A 22,312-nucleotide genomic window follows, 5' to 3' on the forward strand; every position below is an offset into this window, starting at 1 on the left:
AGCATATAGTCTTTACTATCTACCCCCCTTTTTGACAACTGACATATCGGTTTTACATATCGGTTATCGGCCTCCTGTTTTGGTAATAATTGATATCGGTATCGGCCCTGAAAAAACCATATCGGTCGATCCCTAATCCACAGGCGATGAATGAACATGGATCAACTAAAATGTAGCTGTAATATGTTCACTGCTGATGTGCGGTCATATGAACACTACCTGACACAGTGGCCATACTGGTTGGCACGACAGTTGGGGGTGTCACAACAGTCGGGGGCGTCACAACAGTTGGCGGTGTCACGACAGTCGGCGGCGTCACGACAGTCAGGGGTGACGTGACAGTCTGGGGTGTCACAGCCATCGGAGGTGGGGACATGGGCGCAATGCCTGAGGGGGCAAGGCTGAGTTGGGGGAGAGCAGCTGTGGCCATGGCACTGACAGTCTGTATCCCCGAAGGTCCTGTGATGGTCAAGGTCACTGGCACCTGCAGTGGGGTCTGTGCTGTGGAGATCATCTTGGGGGCGATCAGTGGATGGCCCGTTCCTAAGACAGACAAGATTTATTTATAACATACAACATAACATTAACATTTTTTAAATACATTTTGAATTACGTTTACATTTTGAAATACAATACAGTTCACAACTAATTTATGAACACAACACTACTACCCCTCTGTCTCCTTAACTCATTGAGTGCCAAAAACGTAATATTAAGTTTTTCCTTCCCATGCGTTGAGTGCCAAAAACGTAATATTACGTTTTTAGCTTTTTTTTTAAATTACGAAACTAGACACTCTAACACTCCTTATATGTGATTTTGGGAACTCTGATGAATGGAAATGAAATATATGACGATCGAAAACTCATGAAAACGCACAATCTGGACATTTTATCTGGACATTTTATCATAACTCGGTTGCCGCTTTGGGTCGAATCAGTGACGCTTGCACGTCATCTCAAAACCAGGCCATTTTTGTGGGTCTATCACTAGGTGGCAGTCTCGCCAAGTCTCGCTAATCACTTCCCGGAAAGTTTACAGGTAATAGTGCTGGGCGGTATAGCGGTGTATATTTTCGTTATGATATGAATTTTTAATATACCGCCATACCGGTGTATTTGATTACACAACGTTTGGAATGCTGCGCCGCGCAACAGTGTTTCACATAGATAAATTATCTATGAGTGTTTCAGACGGGACTTTTTCACACGCATACATGGTGCCACTGCGAGGCATAGTGAGGGTAAACACAAAACACCTTAAGTTTTTCCCCTGATGTATGACCCTTAAGGCTTAATTTCTCCTTAGGTAAGGGGTTTATTTAAGGGTGTTGCACAGAATAATACCTTAAATTGTTTCTTTAGTTAAGGAAAAACGTTAAGGGATACTGCATTGAAAAGGATTTACCGTCACCAAAATTCTATTGAGATTGTTCAACAGCTGTAACTAGCTGGCTAGTAGGTGATGTCGTTAGTTAGCAACCCACCGAACACAGTGAAGTTTAATGATCTTATCATTCATCTCACCTTAAGAATATTCGCTGAAATTATCCAGGTAGCAAGTAAAGCGTGTTATAGACATGCACTGAGCAATACTAGCTGGCTAGTTAGAAATGATCCTGACTGTCATCAGTGCACCAAAACGAACTTTTTTGTTAATATTTTGCCTAGCGAACCGAACCGAAGCTCATGGCAGGCTAACAAGACATCCACATCCACATGAAGTTAACGTTAGCCTACCACTAACATCATGTAAACCACACAATAACAATACATTTCTGATAGGCCTATTTGACAGAGTAAGCATATTAACAGAGAGGTTTTATTTTAAATGGGATCATTTTCAAAAAAGTATAATTATTGCCAGTTGCACTACTTTTTGTATTGGTTTTATACAAGATGTTTGTGAAATTTGCACAGTAAAAGTTCTGTATTCTGACTGTAATTGTCTTTGCATTCTGATTAGATTCTTCATTAGAATCATGAGTGGCTCTTTGTAAACAGCATCAATTTCTGGGGCCATGCAAAACTGCATTACCACTAGTGTGGAGTTATTCTATCATGACAGTAAAATAAACCATCCTTAGTCAATGTACTGCAGCAATTCCTCTCTCAACCTGTAGAAATGCTGTGAACATCTGATTATGCATGGTAAAAAATACCGTCATATACCGTGAAACCGTAAGAATTTTGAAAAATACCGTGATATACATTTTTGGTTATACCGCCCAGCACTAACAGGTAACACACTTAATATTTCACGAAAGACGTTATATCTCCATTTCTAGAAAAAAACAGCGATTTTGATGAAAACTAGCCACTGTTTAGCTTGGGATTTCTCAGGAACAGAGGCGTGTAGAAATACACGGTTTGCACCCACTGAGAGCTTAAAGTCTCACCTTTTAAACGAGCCATTGTATGTGTTCATAGCTATAACACAGAATATGCTGTGGCTGTACAAAAATCATCAACAATGGTCTAGATTGCTGGCACTCTAGGACAAAGCTTCCGAAAACAGCTTGGCATTCAATGAGTTAAGGGGGTTCATGATAATGATAACAGACCATTTTTACAGATCTTGGTTGAATTACAGGGTACAGTGTCGTTTTTAATTTGTAGAACGCCATAGTTGTACTTAATCAGTGTAAATAATTTCCTAACATGTTATCTTCTTCAGTTAGCCTTCTTTCCTTCTCCGCTTATATTGCATTGGTACAGCGGTTCCCAACCTTTTTTGGCAGGTGACCCCATTTTGATGTCACAAAAACGTTGGCGACCCCAATCATTCACATGTTACGGCAGAGAGCGCAGCTCATCTCTGCTGTAACATCCAGAGGAAAGCGGTTCTTTAATTTCCCCTAAATGTCCTTGCATGCCTGGTTGTTTTGCTACTTTGTTTCGTACATTGATCAAGCATAGTTCCGTCAATCAAACATCTCATGCAGTCTAAGTTTAATTTTACTTAGCTAGATTATAATGAAGGATCTGTTACTTAATTTGGAGATCATTGGGTTTTAAATATATTTTTTTATTTAATGTATGTATATTTTAATGAAACGTATTAGTCAATTGCATCTCAGGCGACCCCATTTGAATTTCAAGCGACCCCACATGGGGTCCCGATCCCAAGGTTAGGAAACGATGTATCGGTATCATAGGGAAATATTGTGACAATATCATTAATGTTTAATCAGTTAGACTGATTTCCACCCCTGTAATGGACATGTAAAGCACACATAAACACACTTGTTGCTAGCAGCTTAAGCTATTCCCTGTGAATTTTTGGGACAAAAATCGTTTGGGTGGGCTTTAAACCATTGGGGTCAGGTGAGCAACAGTGTCGCAATCACCTACGTCATCTGAGCGCATTGAGTTAATTTTGTTCACACACACAAAAAAATAAAATAAGAATCGCTGCCACTAGAGAAGCAAGATTGATTAGATTCTGCTGTCACATCTGTTATACAAGATATTTACAGCACAGAACTTTAAAAGACAAATAAAAACATCCTCATATTGTGTGGATGAATTTGCAGGCCAGGCTACCAAATCTGCACTAAGCAGCACAATGTTGCCAAATATATATTTTGATAGCATCAACCGTTCTGCTTCTGGTGTTTAGCTGGTTAGCTCGCCAGCTTACTCAACTACTATCAAAGATCCTTGATTACTTCAACACTCTGAATACATGTTCATATGATGAACAAGCACAAATATTTTGAAACGCAGTTCCCCTGTGAACTTATCACCAAAGAAATGTAACGCCTATCTATACTTTATCTTAGACTCAGGCCTCCACCAAAGCCAAATCCCAGTAATAGTGAAAAATTATTTGTGGATCCAGTCCCAAATATAAGTTCCTTGGCCCATTCTACTAGCCTGGGAAAAACCCAGACGTACTTCCGGCAAATTCGAGATTTGCACTGAAAGTCCGTCTGGCCAAGAACCCATTCTAGCCCATTTCCAATTTTCCTAGATCTAGGCACCAATCAGAACCCTTGAGGGGGGCTTTACACGATGACGATAGCGCACCCTGTTTTAAAAAACCATCAACAACGGCTGCTGCCGCTTGTTTGAAGCTGCCATCACGTTGGTTTAAGACAGGGAGTTTCTTAACTGCTTCCTTATGTTGGAATAATCAACATTGTACAGTCATGTAAGGGGTACCTATGTGATATCTGCAACAGTTGTAGGCTACTGAAAACGGTTTGATATTCTGTTCATTTATAGGCCTACAGTAGCTACTTTTGAATTGGTGTGCTATGCGAGCATAACTCGAATGCTACACTTCAGCGTTTGCCTTGAAACAATTCCGGCATAATTGCTTTGAACGTTTCAGTCTCTCATCCCCCATTCCTGCTTTATATGTCCCGGTCAGCCAGAAAGGACGAACGAAAGAAAATGCTCGTTTAAATGTGAACGGTTTTGTTCAGAGCTGAAAATGCAATTGTGTTTGACAGACAATGTAAATTGCTAGTGACAAAATATTAGCTTTCAGTGTGGCATGATGTCTTTGTAAATTAGCCTACGTTAAATTAAAAATGTTGTGTGGGTTCTCAGTTGTTTGTTTTAAACTGAATGCACCTCGGCCCGGTCAGAAGATACTTTCACTTTAGGCAAAACATAAGACTTGCTTGACTCATTACATACACACAAGTGGACATGCTTTTTAATCGCGTAGACTACAACTAGGCCTACCAAGTTGAAATTAAAGCACATCCATTCCCTGCTCACATAAGTATAGCCTACACACACACTTCAAACAAACAAGCGTCTTAGTCTCGCACACATGCATTATTGCCATACCCAAAACACTGGTGCTACGTTGGTAAATCATCCATCGCACAGACTGATTTTTATGTAGCACGTGCAACAAATATGTGTACAGCCCTGGATACATCTCTCAAAGGGCACTCTGGAATCTTTGGTTTAAATCTGGGTGTAAGTCATCTGGGTGTCTACATAGACAATCTACATAGCAACGAGTCGACGCAAATTATTCATGTCGACGAATTTATGTAGTCGACTATGTCGACTAATCGTCCCAGCCTTATTCAAGTTTAATGAAAATCTGTTTGTTTTGCATCATTCTACGGTCAAGAAAACAGAGAGACAACAAATAGCACCAGAAACATTAACTTCTTGGAGGAGGTATAACAACATTTTTCTAGCCAGTTTTGTGAATCCAAATGAAAGACATAGATCAAATAGAAAGTGGTCCGTCTTGTAAATACAAATCTGCACAGGCTTACCAGCAGTCAGATAGGTTTGACCATTCAAGATGAATCCTATTGTCTTCCCCATAGCTGAACCAACTGGGCTTGATACCGGAATAGACTGAAATAAATATATCCATGCACACATACACACATTGATCTCTGTACAGAAATAAAACAATATCCGCAAAACTCAATCATGAATTCATGGCACCTAAAACAAGTTAGGTTCAATCTATTTTCACAAACATGCATACCGGTGAGGTAATGTAGATAGGCTGGCCTGGGGCGCTAACTCCTGATGTGATGTTAGGTGCCACTTGGAGCGGAAACTGAATCTGAGGTACTAGTGTCTGACCCAGAGGAAGGGCTGTGAAGTAAACAAGACCAATACAGACACTGTCAGACATCATACAACAGCCATGCCATAAGTAAGGAATAATGTATAGAACGCTGGTCATTATTGGGAAAATAAGTCCCGACAGGGCGAACCGGACCCCGACGCCATGCCATAATGGTGCTTACTGAGGCAAAATCAGAAGGAGTATTCACCTGTCGCACTGACGATGGGCAAGGCAGCGTTCTTGCCCTCTGTTGGCACTTGTGCAGCAGAAGAGACTGCAGGGGACCCGGCAGATGGTGCTACATAAAAGAAGCGTAAATGCTAAATGTTAGTCAACAAAATACATTTAATGTTCAAATTAATTTAAACTTAATGTGATCCTATACAAAGATTAACACATGGCAACCATATGGTGCATTTGCAACAGAGGGACAATAATCCAACACAAACTCACTTTTGTTTGTTTTACTACCATTTGATTTAGCATCATCGTTGCCATTTTGCCATGGATCAAGGTCCTCCTCATCACATTGCATCAGAAGTTCTGATGACTCAGACATGGTTTCTGGCAGACCAGTTCCTTAAAAATGAGAACCCCAAAACATATTAGACAATAACATAAAGCCTACTTAACTTAAAGACTCTCAGGATAGCCTATAGTCTCAACTGTGTATTTATCGAACAAGACCAACACCCTCAAAAATGACTGACACTTTAAATGTTATTTTATTATTTACATAAAGGTAATTTTATGCAGTGAAAAAAAAAACTTAAATCATTTTGTGTGTCAGTTTATTTTGTTTCCATTATGTAACTAACACATTTGTGAATAAGTCTTCTTTTAAAATAGTGATTATAAATAGAAATAATGATTTCGACATTTCGTTGTCTAACAAAGGTGCTCTTATGATTTAGTAAGAATTATTTGAAGCTTAATAAAACAATCTCAACATGCATTTGCAGTATTTACCTATGCTAACTAGCTAAGCAGCTAACTTATGACCAACTCGCGTTCTCTGAGGCAACCCCTCCCTCTGCGGAGCGTTGATACATGTGGATTCCAGGTTACAATGTAGCCAACCAGGGCTAGCTTAACATTGTAGCTACACTGCAAAAAGTATTTTACAGGTGTTCTCATCCTGCAGACCCTGACAGTTTGCAAACTCAGTACATGACGAGTAAAAGATAACCTTACCGTGGACAATTTTTTGCAACAGGGCAATGGGGTTCCCTGGCTCCTCCATGTAGAGAAAAAAACAATGCTCTGAAACTCGAGGTGAACGATTTTCCTTCTCGGCTAACACTGGTGTGAGCGGGAAGGAGGGGAGATTGGCAGTACACGTCACTTCCCCAACTAAGCGTTCCATAATTTCATTGGTTACGATCTTCGACATGAGGGCGGGGTGTTGCAAAAGCTTCGCTTTAACTCTCTGGTGTTGCATTGCATAAGAATCCACGAAAAGTCTCGGTTTACTAAGCGTGGAAATTAACTAACATGAAATGATGAAAGTCTTGTTCATTTATCCATGATCCGTTTCCAAGAGCTTCTACGTTAACTTAAAGCACGAACGTTTTTATGACAACAAATGTAAACGACATGGTGGTCCCCACAAACCACTCATGCGTCTGGCCATTTTGTGGTCTGATGATCTAGTATTAAATGGGAATGATCTTTAAAATGATCATTCCACAATCATGTTACAGCCAGACACATTTTATAAACTAATCTTATGAAATTAACTCATATTACAAATGAGTAGTGTAATGGATAACAAACCAAAGCGTACTTGTGTCAGGCATGGCAAATAACCAAGCATCTAGCTAGCATAACTAGCTGTAAACCACCGTTAGCATGTATCTAAGTAGTTTATTATGGAGACGAGACCGATTCTGGAGCGCCCTCCCTTTGTAGCTTTTTTTGACAAATCAAAAAGTTAGCATTTGCTACGTTTTGGGTTAATTAGCACTATCAGCCCATGGTAAAATAGCTATTGTGCCTGCCTATTCATAAACATATTACGACATTTTGATAAAGATAATAGACATCGATTTACTTACTTGCGGTATCATTAACAATCAACTACCCATATTATTGTTGTTGACACACAAGACTGCCTAAATAGCTAAGTTACATGCAGCTAAGACGGGTAAGGGGCTTCCAGGTTGCAATTACCCTTGTTGACAGGTAAAACTATGTCCCAATTTTGTGAAATGTTATGTTTTGGCCAGTAATTAGGGGAAATCGGTGAAAACAGTAGGTTCAACAGTTGCCGTTCAACACCCACCAGTCTAGCAGATGATTATTATTATGAAGTTTTTGAAATCCCAATGGCTAGCTTATTTACAGACTGGCTAGCTTGATTTAGCTAGACATGTTAGCTTGCATTGCAGGTCAAGACATGTCAATAACCAATCTCTACCACACTTTAAACAGTCTGATTCCATGTTGAATAAATTAAAATAGAGTATGGACAAGTCATCTTTCAACGAATTTACCGTTTTAACATGTTAACAGCATGCTTGATGGATAACGCAGGCGACACCTTCATGTACACCCATGAAAATGTTGTATACGTTTGGAATAGGGGTTTGCGATTATCCCTTAGAATCGCTGAATATAAATCAACATAATACAAGTAATGACAACCACTAGCTTGCGTTGAAGCCGCGACTTTTGGTTAAAATATGCAGTCATTTCCTCATGTTGAGTTCATACAACTGTCAGGCTTAACTTAGAAGAAAAAGGTAACCCCTCCCTGCCTTCTAACACATGCTTTTCAGGTCATGATGGTACATGTGTGACTTACATTCCTTATATCCTATGTCATGATGTATTCAACGTATCCTCGTAAAATTAACAGGCTGAACCCAGATGTATACCATGTAAGATCTGTAGCTCTACTGTAAATGAAGAACAAGACTCAAGTCTTAGAAGTGGAAATATGTCGACTAAATGTAGCACTTTGTCTACAGCACAAAAAACATGTGGTTTACTAAACTGATTTTTGGATAGCATTCATGCCCTGGAAATGGTTTGCTTAATGATCAATGTGTGTATATAGCATGTAACTTCAATATCTGTCACGATAACCATCACAATCTTTCCTGCTAGCTAAAGTTGCTAAACTGCCAACGTTCCCACTGTTCAATTCACCATTGCCCAATTTATCAGCTAGCTAGCTAGTTAATCACCCAGCTAACTAGCAAACATTAGCTAGTTAGCTGTATTTAATGATTTAATTGTAGACCCTGGGACAGTGATGATTACTGTATGCCATATGTTAACCAATAATGATGTAGCAAAGTACCTATTTTAGGTTGTCAGCTATTTGTAGAAAAAGTTTGGACCTTGATAGCATAGGATAACTCGAGACTATTTGGTAACATCAGAAGTCCTTGGTCATGCATTTGTGGATCAGTTCTTGAACAGAATATGCTACACAAGCGTCTAACCAGTTACTACATGCTCACATAGGTTTACTTTATAAACATAGTTTCCCACTTGCCTATTTTAATCGTAGAAACGTTTGAAGTGCAAGAATTACTAGATAATGTAAGCTACAAAATCTAAAATCTCTGTTGTGCACCTTCCATGGTGTAGTAGGCTAGCCTAGCTGCTGTCTATTTTTGATTTGATTTGATTTATTTAGAATAAAGACATATCCAAGGGATAGGGGAAAAACATGACAGTGCAAGCATTTATTTCCATCATGGCCCCTGATGTTACAAGACAGGACATATATCCACATAAAAATTTTTTTTTTAAATATCATAAAAATAGACTATGAGAGCCTATAAAAGAATCTTCCCTAATGCTTCCATTCTGTATTAAAATGCAATGTGCATACAGACAAGACTAGATGCAACAAAGAGCAGCAAAACGCTACAGTAGGCAAAAATACTGGGCTTTTGTATGAACCAGAGTAATGTTACAACTAGACTACCACTTAGGGGACAAATGTTCACTGTCATTTCCTAAAAGCTATAGGCTACTGTCTCTGGATTATATTTCATGATAGCAACTTGGATCTGGTAGCTTTGAGATTTTACTGCCTCTGTGAATTGAATTTCATGAAAAGTGAGTTTTTCCAATTATATTATGTGCCAGTTTTTGAGTTATATCTCATGAACACTTTGAAGGATCTTCATCAAATCTGGCACAGTTGATCACCATGAAGTCTCAAGGGCAGATTAGATAGATAGATAGATACTTTATTGATCCCCAGGGGAAATTCAAGAAGTGACTAAATGATTAGGCACTCAAAGTCACATTTTCAAAGGTCATTCATAAAATATTGCTTCCATACAGTTCCACAACATCTGCAGAAGATGCTGAAGGATTTCCATCAAACCTAGCACAGTTTATCACTTTTAAGGGTAGCCTAGATTAACTGATTAGTTAGTCAGCATTGCATGGTCAAAAGATTTGTGCAATCTCCTGAACACATTGGAGGATGCACATGGCCAAACCGCTAACCGTTTGACTGCAGTGTCTAGCCAGTTGTGGCAAGCGAGCTAATTAGGCTATCAGCTGGTTCAAAAGTTTAAGTACTTAATGAAGATATCCAGGAGTCTTTATGCCTTGTCTAAGTTGAAGGTTACAAGAAATCCAATGTCCGAACATAATAGCAGTTGCTTAGTGTGTTTAAACTAATATATATAGTGGTCTATCCATTTAGTGGTGTATGTACCATGACTAAGTTTGTGTGGCGTATAAACCACAATTTGTATTGATACAAGTACCAATGTTTGTGTAGAAACATTTTAATCACATCCAAATGTTCGTGTTACAGCTCTGGTAGTCTCCGCCATCTTGGTCAGATTTTATTTGTAACTCCCGCCTCCAAACACAAACACGCTGACCTGATTGGTTCTTGAATGGTCCTCATTTGAATAAAGTTAAACTTTCGCCAACTTTGTTTTGCCTGCCTTGGCGATTCGCTCTCATTTCGCCCAACCAGGGCGAATTTCGTCTCTATTTAACCTCAATAGACCTCTGAAGTTCGCCTACAAAAAAAACTACCATCTTTGCCCATATAAGGAGATCCGGTATCTTGAGATTTTTTTCTATGGGAATATAACGTGGGGATTTGGAATTATCACACCTGTTAAACTCTCGCAGGGATGAAGGCATCGGAGATGCAAACGTTTTGCATTGAAGGGTCCACCTAAAAACTCAAAAAGCCAAAATAGTAAAAAATTTGAAACAACCCAGGGGGAGTTTGGACTCCCTTCTTGTTTCAGGCCAAAAAAAAAAACTAAATTGCATAAAATGTTGACATCCCTGCTGTCAGATTTAAACACTGGAGTTACAAGTTAGAAAGACCAACGGAAAATGAAACGTAACGATTTTCTAAGCTGCTTTGACATGGACCTATACTCTCATTCCAGCGTAATAATCAAGGATCACCATGGGTGCAGCAGCACAATGATATCATGCAGCACCTGAAAATAGTCCCTGTAGGCTAAGTAGACGAATTGGTTAGTGACTGAATTATTACGCCTGAATGAGAGCATAGTTCCATGCCAAATCAGCCTAGAAAATCGGCATGTTTCATTTTCCGTTGGTCTTATTACACTTTCTAACTTGAGAGGAGACAAGTCTTAGTCACTTTTAAACGTGATGTTAGCAGGCGAGATGCTAATGGTCTAATCCGATTCAATGATCTATGCTAGGCTGGAGCTAAAAGTGGTATCGCCAGACTTAGAGAACAGCTGGAGGAACTGGAGAAAGGTAAAAATCAGTTGTTTAACTCAAGGGGAGGTGTAAAATGAGTGTAATTCCTCAAATGGTGGAATATCCCTTTAAGGTAGATAGCACCTAATCATTACACTTGGGTCCAGTAGACACAAACACCACATAGTAACAGTTATGTGTAGAGGGAGTGTACTGTATGCAGTCATTTATTGAGACTTATTGAGAAATAATAAATAGTATATTTTTTCTTTTAGCAAACATTGAAAACGAGTCCCACAGACCTGAACACCTTACAAGGGTTAACTGCAGTGAAACCATGATAAAACAGTGGTGATAAACCATGAGGTCTCCGTACCAACATCTGCAGTTGAAGCCAAATTAGCGCAGTAGATAGCAGGTCAGTCTCATAAGCTGCAGCCGTGGCCTACTGGTTAGCGCTTCGGACTTGTTACCGGAGGGTTGGCGGTTCGAACCCCGACCAGCAGGCAAGGCTGAAGTGCCCTTGAGCAAGGCACCTAACCCCTCACTGCTCCCCGAGCGCCGCTGTTGTTGCAGGCAGCTCACTGCGCCGGGATTAGTGTGTGCTTCACCTCACTGTGTGTTCACTGTGTGCTGAGTGTAAATGTGTAAATGCAGAGACCAAATTTCCCTCACGGGATCAAAAGAGTATATATACTTATACTTAGGTTGTGAGTTTGATTCTCACATAGGGCATCAAGAGCACCACTGGGACCAATTTTTCTAGCAGCACCCCTTGCGGGGCATGGTGCTTAGTTATCAACTATAGTGATAAACCATGGTTATCATGGGTACAAAAAAACATCGTCAAACTATAGTCATGGTTACCCAAAAAAACATGAAACCGAAAAAACATGGTTATTCTGTCATAGTAAAACCAGGGTTAATTTCGGTAAGGGGTGCCCCAGGGCTCAGTACTGGGGTCACTTCTTTTTAGTTTTTATACCATGTCACTGGGTCCAGTTATCTGCTCACATGACTTCTTATACCACTGCTAAATATACATATGACACACAGCTTTCATTCCTACCCGACGACCCCTTGGTCAGATTAGATTCAAATTGTTAATGCTTGCCTACAAAGTAGTCTCTGACTCGCACTCATGTACTTGAATCCCCTCATTCAGGTATATGTAAGTCGCAACCTCTAGACCGCTGCGCTCCTCTAATGAACGCCACCTGGATCTGCCATCTGTACACTCATGGCAATTCAAACTTTTCTCATCCTTTTTCCCTGTTAGTGGAATGCGTTAGAAAACCTCCTGAAGACTCAACTTTTCTGAGAGTACCTCCTCTTAGCACTACTAACAGCTGGACATGCTTTATCTAGTACTTACTACTACCTTCCTCCCTATCCTGACTATCCCTCTTCCCGTGATGTGTAAAAAGTGGTTCACAACAGAGACATTTTTGAAATTTCACACAGGGTGGAGAACAAGAAGTATGTGACACGACACGATACATGATATAAACTTAGGCCTGGCACAAATCTAATGTAAATATGTTTGAAGTGATTTTAACTTTTTATCTGATTGATATATAGGAACATTTGCAAAGGATTTTTCAATATTACACCTTGAACTCTCTGTCTTATGATCTGTGAATACAATTTTTTTTACAAAGTGATTCTGTACCATTGTCACACAATGTTGCCTTTAAGCAACAAAAAAAAATGTTATCAGTAAAATATCCCAAAATGAACCAATACATCTTGTGGAGTTATTTTTATCATGTACCATCAAATTCTGTGCAGTAGAGGGCTAGGATCTTGCAGGTGGGTATTTTTTGTAGACTAGTTGTTTGTTATTGACTCAGGCTATTTGTGTTTACAGTATTGTGGAAAAATATTTTTAGAGACTAAATTGATATGGCAATTAAGAATATTCTCTGTAGGCCTAATCCATTATGCTTTCTCGTGGCAAATATTAACGATTGAGCGCCCTCTAGTGTCACTGTACTTTAGTCACGGAGTATAGGTGCCAGATATTATTGGACAGCACTGTGCCCTTTAAGTCATGACGTGTGCACCTGTATGTAGCCTAATTCATGCATTTGTCATTTGTGCAAAACATGCATGTATGGTCATCATCAGCCATACTGTGGTCAAGCTTTTGTCTTCTTGCACACACATACACACACACCACTGGTTAGTCTTTAGAGTAGATCCAAGACTAATCTGATTATAAAACCTTGAATGCCAACAAGTTCCCAGAACACACCAGCCCGTTAGCGGTTCTCAAAACTGAACTCAAGACACTGGGGAAGTCAAGACACTGGGGATATTCATTGCTGTTGGTGAGAAGAGGGGAACGGGGCAGTTCCTCCGGTCGGACGGTATGAGTCTTTCTGTGCCAGCCCGGGAAGTATGGAAAGAGCTGAAAACAAACCCGATTGCAAAGTATGGTGTGGCTACTGCTGTGACAGCCATCAGTAAGTAGCCAAAATGGTGACAGCGCAACAACCTAAAGTAGGCTACCGCTTAGAACTGTTCAAATTTGGCACAGGCTAGTGCTGAAAATACTACAAAGAAATTTAGCATGATAATCTAATTGGTTCAAAGCTATGCTCATGCTATGTTCACCTCAGCATATCTAGTAAATTTCAAAAGGAATGTTTGTGAGTTTAGGCCCTACTATGTGTAGCCTAGACTTATCTATTTCTATGTATCTATTTGTAAACATGAAAACAACCCACGTGTAGGATACGTTTGCATTGGCATCTGAATGAAAATACAAAAAAAAAAAAATTTCCCATTGTATCTCTTAATGATGTCGTGAACTTCAGATCTCACAAGATTATGGGGTCTTAATCTGGACAAAACCAGACTAAGTGATAAGGCAACCCATTGTGTCTGTTCACCTCATGTGCCCAGTTTAAAGCATGTCTGTGAAATGGATTTACCAGGCAGCTATACCTATATACTGTACTTTAAAGCTTTAATTGATACTACAGGAAATGCATATTTTATTTAAGTGGCTGATCAGGAGACAAAGCTCAACAATGTAGCTGATCACATACTATAGCAGGAATACACATCACATCAGTTTTACAGTTAAATCTGGTCTACTTTTAATAGGGGAGAAAAGGAATTGATAAACAACAGACTCAGAATACACAATGTGACATATTCTTTTCTGAATTCATGTCACCCGTAACCTCTACTGACCCATCACCAAATCCAGCTAGGGGCAAACTGCCAAACCTTTGTGATGTCAGGAGGTCTGTTCAAATTCACAATACTGTTAATCAGTACTCAGCAGTACAGTATTATGACTTTTGTCAAGATCAAATAAAGTCTCATGGGTTTTGGTTCTCATGGTTCTTTGGTAGATGTCTGGCTAATGTTTGGTATTATTTAACACAGGTCTAGTTCTTCTGAGGAAATGGATTGCAGGTGGAGTTTGCCGAAATCGAATACGCCTTGATGGGAAAACAGTGGTGATTACTGGAGCCAATACTGGAATTGGAAAAGAAACCGCCCGAGATTTAGCTCTAAGAGGTGAACGCTACACTACCCTAATTTCACATACAGTTATAAACGTATTATGCTCCCAAAATATGTGTGTGTGTACTGTATGTAGGTTTGCAACTATGTATGTATGTATGTATGTATGTGCTTGACTGCTAGGAGCACGTGTGGTGATGGCTTGTCGAGACATGAGGCGAGGTGAGAAAGCTGCATCAGAGATCCGACGGTCAACAGGAAATGGGAATGTGGTGGTTCGACAGCTGGACCTTTCATCGCTGAGATCTGTGAGGGAGTTTGCAAGCAAACTCAGTGCCACTGAGGATCAGCTCGACATCCTCATCAACAACGCTGGTGAGATGGACTCAGCTGAAAAACCTCAGTCAGCCATTGGCCATTGTTCAAGGCCTGTAAACAGTCTGGTGGTGGTTTTATTTTTAAATCCAAATATGCTGCAAGAATAGAGTGAGCAGTCACAAATTCAGTGTGAGGAAATGTGCCACTTTCAGCTTCATCCATATTCTTATTTACATAATTTTACTTGATAGTTCAACATTTTTTTTTAGTAAACATTGTAAAATACATTAATGTAGGACATACAAAATGCTAGAGATGTATTTCTCACATGTGATATATTTTCTGATGTAATAAGGCACAGGTTTACTGATATCTTCTCTACTTAATCAGAGCATGAATTGATCTCCTGGCTGTTTGGACCCCTAACAGGTGTAATGCTGTGTCCCAAGATCCTGACAGAGGACGGATTTGAGACTCAGCTGGGTGTCAACCATTTAGGACACTTCCTCCTTACAGTGCTACTCCTGGACATGCTGAAGAGATCTGCACCCAGTCGAGTTGTCAATGTATCCAGCATCGCTCATGTCGGGGGTAAGAGGAACACACACACATGCGCGCACACACACACACACACACACACAAACACATACAGATGGTAGTTTTTTGGACAAAACCATCAATACTATTACTTTTAGCATTACACTTTTACACTTACCCAGTTTCCCTTAGTGTCTGTTTGTTGGCTTTTGACAGATAGCCCTCCCATGATAACATCCCAAAATGTAGATGAGAATATAGTTAACATGAAATATCCATGATCCTGAGCTAAGGCCTTCTCTGTCACTGCAAACAGGTCACCTACTACAGACAAATACATATACACAGGCATAAACAAACACACACACACACACACACACACACACACACAGTGAGAGAACTAGCATGGCATCTCCAGCGTCAGGTGCTTAGCTTTCTTCTTGACCTTTTCTTGCCAGGGTTTGTCCTCATACTCCTCTGACTCCTTCTCTTGCTGTTCCGCACAAAAGACAAAAAAGAATGTTAGTTTCTTTCTCAACTGACTACTTTTGAGTACCACTGCAGAAGATAACTGCATATCTATTGTCTTTTTACAACTATCGCCAAAACAACAAATGCCAGTAATATAACGGTGACATCCCAAGTTCCACTTGCAACCTGTTGCTTTCAGGGAAGATCAACTTTGAGGACCTCTTCTACAATAAGACCCCATACGACTCACTAGTGAGCTACAGACAGAGCAAGCTAGCCAACCTTTTATTCTCAAGAGAACTCTCACGCCGAACTCGAGGTAAGGGCTTCCTATCTTCATTTTATCCAACGTATGCTGATGCTCCCTATCACGCTATGACATTTAGAGTTTCAGTGTATAATTCATAAAATGGTAGATTATGGATACAGAAGGTAGCATGTTTTACATTCAGTTATCTGTTGGCAGACTTATTTAGCCCAACACTTACACATGAGTTTTCACATATAGATCAGGTCTGCTTTAATATCACAGCTACAGTATGTTCTCCTCTGTTAGTCTTTGGGGTGTCTTCGTTTGCTCTGCACCCTGGGGTGATCAGGACAGAGCTGGGGCGCTATGTGGAGACACGGTACCCTCTTCTGAGTGCAATTCTCCAGGTGCCTGCCTGGCTGCTGATGAAGACGCCCAAACAAGGCGCACAGACCTCCATCTACTGTGCTGTCACCGAGGGGTTGGAGGTACACACCGGCTGCTACTTCAGGTATGTTTGTAATGTATGGTGATAGGAACCAGGTATGTATGTTTGTATCTGTAAGTCCATACTATTCCATGGCATGATACTGAATTGAAGTGCGTGGCAAGGCTGAGATGATACTATGTACAGACCTGCATGGAAGTGGTGGTGAGACAGAACCACTGGGCTCGTAGATGTAAAGCCATAGATAAGTGGGTTTCTCAACTGGGCTAAAATATTTTGGGCAGTGGTAGTGTAGTGGTTAACAGTGTTGGGAGTAATGCGTTACAAAAGTAATGTAATTACTGTAATATATTGCTGTTTGTAGTAACGCGGTAATGTAAGGCTTTTTTTTTTTTTAAATTGGGTAATATTTTACTCGCTACAATCTTCAGTAACGCGCGTTACAATGCATTTTAACCAGAAATTAAGTGGTGTTTTTTTTTATACATATTCTCAAACACCACCGCGAGAACAACAGAGAAGAAAAAATCGCGTATAATAGTAGAACGTTATCTCCTGATACTAGTTGAAGATGACTGTGGCTGCAGCAGACTCGAAGTCGGATTATTTGCTGGATAGACATAAGCCTACGCTCATTATTTTCATCTTGTCAGAGACAAGGATATGAAGAGCATAATAGTTAAGTAAGTGCACTTTGTGTGCGAAACCGAAAGATCTCTCTATGCCTCGCGAAATAGCACAAGTAGTTTAATGAAAGTGGTGTCATGCTAATCTTTTTGATTCTCGTTAAAACACAAACTATGCTCTTAGTAGTGCATGTCAGCTTTGTGCTGTGAACTTGAATTAAACAGAATAAAGGGATAGAAATGCAGAAAAAGATTGAGTAGCATGGCAATGCCACCGCTCCCACCACGCGCATCATGCACTTTGCGTAGGGCACCAAAGGCCAGAGGGGGCACCCAAATATTAGCCAATGAAAAGTAGCTTTACTGCAAACGGCGTTTCACTCAATAACGTTTACAAAGTCAAAATGCACTAACACCATGTTACATGCAAGTTTGATACTTTTTGGGTTCTCTCAATCTCTACCACGTAGTACTAAATGGAATTGGTGGGTCTTCAATAATTCGTTTTCCAAGCATTTCATGAAGCACATGATATGCCGAGTCGACTGAAACGCATTCCATTCAGATAGCTAGGTGGCTACCAGGCGCATAATTCACTTTTAATTGCAAAAAGCAATGCACACTTCCATTTCCAAAGCAATGAAGGCTGCTTATAACAACTTAACACTGTGCATATTATTGTTAATATTGTGCTATCAATGTAACTCAAATAAACAAGAGCTGGCAAAAGGGCATTATGAGAACGTAAAGATAAATGTTGTTAAAGTGACAGTGCACCATTTATAAGTAAAACAGCATTTCTTCAGAAATTAATGTTTAAAAACACACAGTAATGGTCTTAAATTATAAGCCTTTTTATTTTACTTTAGGTGTTTGAGTTATCATTTAAATGTCACTCACTCAAAGCCACTCACTTAGGGCACCGAAATGGCCAGCTGGCCACCATCTTGACATTTCTTTATGTAAGCTTTGATTTAGGCTCTCTGTTGATTTTAATGAGATGGCCTAGGCCTTAAAGTTACAGTAATTCTATCACAATTTACCAGACTTTGACCTTTTGTCGGGTTTTTAACAAAATTCTAACTATGATTGTTCCTTGTATTGCATCATGAGCACTGCTCCTATTGCATTCCTAGCTCAGTCATTATGCTATACCACATCTCCCTCCATTGGAAGAGCAATGAGCTGCATTGAGCGTAATAAACTGCATTTAGAATGCCAAATCCATATTTCTAGATATTTTGGTGAAAGTAACTTAAAAGTAATGCAATAGTAGTGTAATGCCTTACAATTCAGAGACAGTAATATTATAATGTAACAAATTACTTTGAAATGACAGTAATAAGTAATACACAATACATTACGATTTTAAAGTAACTTGCCCAACACTGGTGGTTAAAGAGCTGGGCTAGCGTGCAGTAGCCTGAAAGTTGTCGGTTCAATTTCCGGCTTCCACTGTTGTTGCACTTGCTGCTCCGGGGACAATGTGATCCCTTGTAATGACATATGTAAGTCACTTTGGTCAAGAAGTGTCTGCTAAATGTAATGTAATGTTTCTAGCCAGACATAAAACATCTGCATGATGCCTTGAACAGACTGATTATCTTTGTATTTGATCTTATTGCTTTTAATATTATTACATCACAACAGTTTTTGAGTGCATGACATGAGTGTGCCTGCCTATCCTGCGAGTGTTGCGATTTTTCTCATGTTTTATACATGAACACTGTTTTTGGGATAGATGTTAAGCTGTGTCATGTCTCTTTTTGTTTAGCGACTGTAAACTGAAGGAACCTGCTCCAGAGGGAAAAGATGACCTAGCTGCCATGAGGCTTTGGGACATCAGTGCCAAGTTGGTGGGCTACAATGAAGAGGACTGAGACCATTGACACCACAGAGCTGTGCTCGTAATAACAACAACAGAGAAGCATGCCAAACTGTAATGGATCTAAATGACTGCTGTTCCTGTCAAACTCAACTCGTGCTCAGCTCACCAATTGTGCTGGTTCCTATCACCTGAGTTAGCAGTGACTGGCATGTCTGCTTGGAAATGGTGTTATGAATGGATATGTCAGGAGTTAGACTGCAGAGTACATTTGTACTCTTGTTGTTAAAATAAACATCCAGGCATCAAAAAGAAAATGTTGTGCATACTTAGGATTTTAGATGTGTTGTAATACCTTAAATTTCCTTGCCTGTGACGAGAGCCCAATAGGCCCACCCCATGTTCAGAGTGCAAATCACTTGTTAAGTGTTAATCCTTTACTCTGGATCCCAGCCTTACTTGTTTAACCTCTTCAAGTACCGTGTTAGAGAGAACAAAAAGTATGGTCACAGAAAACCAATAGAAAATTATTAATCATATTAAGATTAACTTTATGATTTCAAATATACATCTTGTCTTTAATAGATTCATATAAATTATTTATGCAAAGTATTTTTAGGAAGAATTATATTCTACATCAATTGATGTTGTGTAATAAAATAAATGATTTATGACACAGTGGATGAACTTCATTTATTTTATTCATTCATCATGCATTTACTATTTTGTGGTTCTTTCGAATGTTATGTTTATTTTTGCCACCAATCACCCACCACATTTGGTGTATATCATATATATTCATATATGCATCGTCATGAAAAATAAGCAATTTAACTAGATTCTATAAAATGTGGCTTTGTACAACTATACTGTTCTAGAAACACTATGTGGCTTGTTAAAAAAAAAAAAAAAGACCAAGTGGACCTTTCCAAGATGGCGCCAAGAAAACATCGCCGCTCGACACAGGTGGTGCATTGTGGGCTATTGACACCGGAAGTTTTCTATTTTCATATTGGACAGCCACAGCTTCGCCTGTGTACAACCATTCAGGAGGAATTTGGCTAGCTACGAAGGACATTAAATATGAAAAGGGCGCCCAGGAAACCTCTGTTCGTTGAAAAGGACTGTTGGTAGTCATCACATTCTACTAACGTTACGGTAAACCACTTTATATTCATAAAAGATCCCAGGAAGCAAGAGCCTACTGATGACTTGCTAACGTTAGCTAGCAAGCTAAGTTGCTTGCCTGGCCAACCACAAAAACCGTTTCATAGCAGTTAAATTGAACATATTAGCCTACTGGTTATCAACCTTACATTGCTTAAAAGACCCCGACTTTCCAAGGCAAAATGCCGCTGGGATTGAAACCATGCTGTGCGGTGTGCAAAACAAATTCGTCCTCTATGTGGAAGAAAGGAAATCAGGGGGAAATTCTGTGCAACAACTGCACAGTGAAGAGCTCAATCGGTGGATCCTCCGGCCCGTCAGCATCCTCCAACGTACAACAGAATAATGGTGGAGGAAAACAGGTACGCGATCGTCATAAGCAAACACTGCTAAAGAGTTGCTAACGTTGATGAGACATAGCTGACCATTTGGGTCATACATTCAACACTCTGAGATTATATTGTACCAATTTCCGCCATTCTCCATCTTACCTGCAGTCGAAACAGGAGATCCACAGAAGATCAGCACGATTGAGAAGCACAAAGTACAAGGCACCAGCTTCTGAGAAGAAGGTCTCGACTAAAGGAAAAGGCAGAAGACACATTTTCAAACTGAAAAATGTAAGTAGTCACAGAGACGTCACGCTCTGGCCGTTTTTGGTAGTCCATTATCAGCATCATAGTTGGCCCCACAAGACTTCCTTTTTAACATTCCATATGTTATCTTAATGCAGAGGAAATAGATTGGGGCCCAAATAGAACGTTCAAGCATTGTTTTTGTTTTTGTTGTTGAAAGGGTCTATACTTATCTTACTGCTTACAGGCTTATGTTGATATACATGTATGTTTTCTTTTAGCCAATCAAAGCTCCGGAGTCCGTTTCAACAATCATAACATCAGAGTCTATCTTTTACAAGGTACGTTGAATGTCTCTGACTGCGACCATGCCGTTTAACAGATTGTGTCCAATGAACTGACAGTCATTCTTCTTTTTCAAGGGGGTGTACTATCAAATAGGGGACGTCATCAAAGTCGTAGACGAAGATGATGGAAAGCCATACTTTGCACAGATCCGTGGGTTTATTCAGGACCAGTATTGTGAGAAGAGCGCTGCATTGACATGGCTGATCCCCACACAGGCCAGTCCAAGAGATCACTTTGACCCAGGCACATACATCATTGGTAAGTCCTTGGAAGTATTGCCTCTGCCTATGTTGCAATTGTCTTAAGAGCTTTTGATACATTTAATGACATTTACTTGCTTCTCTTTAGGACCAGAAGAAGATTTGCCAAGGAAGATGGAGTACCTTGAGTTCGTTTGCCATGCGCCTTCAGAGTACTTCAAGTCAAAGAGCAGTCCATTTCCAACCATGCCTATACGTCCCGAGAAAGGCTACATTTGGACACACATTGGACCTACCCCTACTGTTGCAGTCAAGGAAACAATTGGTGGAGGCAACTAGTGTGTTTTTTTAATATAACAGAAAGGACGCACATCTGCCTATGAAGGTGTATCATTGACCTGAATTAATGAAAGTACTGGACAGCAAACACTGTGTCATGTGTGTTCACAGTATTATTTATACACTTTTTTACAGAGTGACATAAAATGACTTTTAACATTGGGATCAGTGTTTTGGAAGGTTAAGAGGTGCCATAAACCTGAAGACATGGTGCTGTACAGACTTCTCCGTTGAAGTCTTTTTAAAATACTGACTTTTGTAATGGATGTTTTTTTAAAATAGGTAGAATATATGGACAGTCAATATCTGATATTTTGTTGTTTTGTGAAACAAAATAAATAGTATGTCTGGTCCTTTATGCATAGATGGATATTGCATTAATGTTCTCTTTTTTTGTATACTAACTAATGTATGTTTCCTGCAATATCAGTTTTAAAAAGAGGTGATCTATTAGTTAGAAATTACTTGGATGTGATCTATTAACTGACAA

The 22,312-nt window shown here is 39.7% G+C and overlaps 3 protein-coding genes across 8 annotated transcripts in view; 2 read left to right on the forward strand and 1 right to left on the reverse strand.

Moving 5' to 3' along the window:
* The window catches only part of pogza (pogo transposable element derived with ZNF domain a), a 21,393-nt gene extending 12,508 nt beyond the window's left edge, over nt 1-8,885 (reverse strand). The window contains exons 1-6 of one of the 3 annotated variants that reach the window (XM_042077613.1): nt 8,867-8,885; nt 6,013-6,138; nt 5,768-5,857; nt 5,473-5,585; nt 5,252-5,336; nt 220-543 (exon numbers count right to left, since the gene is read on the reverse strand). In XM_042077613.1, coding sequence (XP_041933547.1) covers nt 220-543; nt 5,252-5,336; nt 5,473-5,585; nt 5,768-5,857; nt 6,013-6,118 — 718 coding nt within the window. In that variant the 5' untranslated portion in view covers nt 6,119-6,138; nt 8,867-8,885. Of the gene's footprint in view, nt 1-219; nt 544-5,251; nt 5,337-5,472; nt 5,586-5,767; nt 5,858-6,012; nt 6,139-6,753; nt 7,035-8,866 lie in introns of those variants that run through there. The other 2 variants (XM_042077612.1, XM_042077611.1) reach the window with 2 other exon arrangements.
* On the forward strand, nt 7,574-19,867 carry zgc:153441 (retinol-DH_like_SDR_c domain-containing protein). Of its 4 annotated transcripts, none has more exons than XM_042077623.1 (7): nt 7,574-7,743; nt 14,638-14,772; nt 14,902-15,093; nt 15,466-15,627; nt 16,244-16,363; nt 16,601-16,805; nt 19,143-19,867. In XM_042077623.1, the coding sequence occupies exons 3-7, from the start codon at nt 14,916-14,918 to the stop codon at nt 19,246-19,248; spliced, it is 771 nt and encodes a 256-aa protein (XP_041933557.1). In that variant the 5' UTR covers nt 7,574-7,743; nt 14,638-14,772; nt 14,902-14,915; the 3' UTR covers nt 19,249-19,867. The 4 variants fall into 4 exon arrangements, with proteins under 4 accessions (XP_041933557.1, XP_041933558.1, XP_041933559.1 ...); XM_042077624.1 differs by having other exon boundaries at nt 7,574-7,705; XM_042077625.1 differs by lacking the exon at nt 7,574-7,743 and adding an exon at nt 8,209-8,303.
* Nucleotides 19,868-20,192: 325 nt separating this feature from the next.
* On the forward strand, nt 20,193-22,192 carry gatad1 (GATA zinc finger domain containing 1). The gene is made up of 5 exons (XM_042077627.1): nt 20,193-20,722; nt 20,858-20,980; nt 21,217-21,276; nt 21,358-21,541; nt 21,632-22,192. The coding sequence occupies exons 1-5, from the start codon at nt 20,543-20,545 to the stop codon at nt 21,820-21,822; spliced, it is 738 nt and encodes a 245-aa protein (XP_041933561.1). The 5' UTR covers nt 20,193-20,542; the 3' UTR covers nt 21,823-22,192.
* The last annotated feature ends 120 nt before the right edge of the window (nt 22,193-22,312 follow it).

The sequence above is a fragment of the Alosa sapidissima genome, chromosome 21 (genome assembly GCF_018492685.1).
Source record: "Alosa sapidissima isolate fAloSap1 chromosome 21, fAloSap1.pri, whole genome shotgun sequence".
NCBI classification, from domain to species: Eukaryota; Metazoa; Chordata; class Actinopteri; order Clupeiformes; family Clupeidae; genus Alosa; species Alosa sapidissima.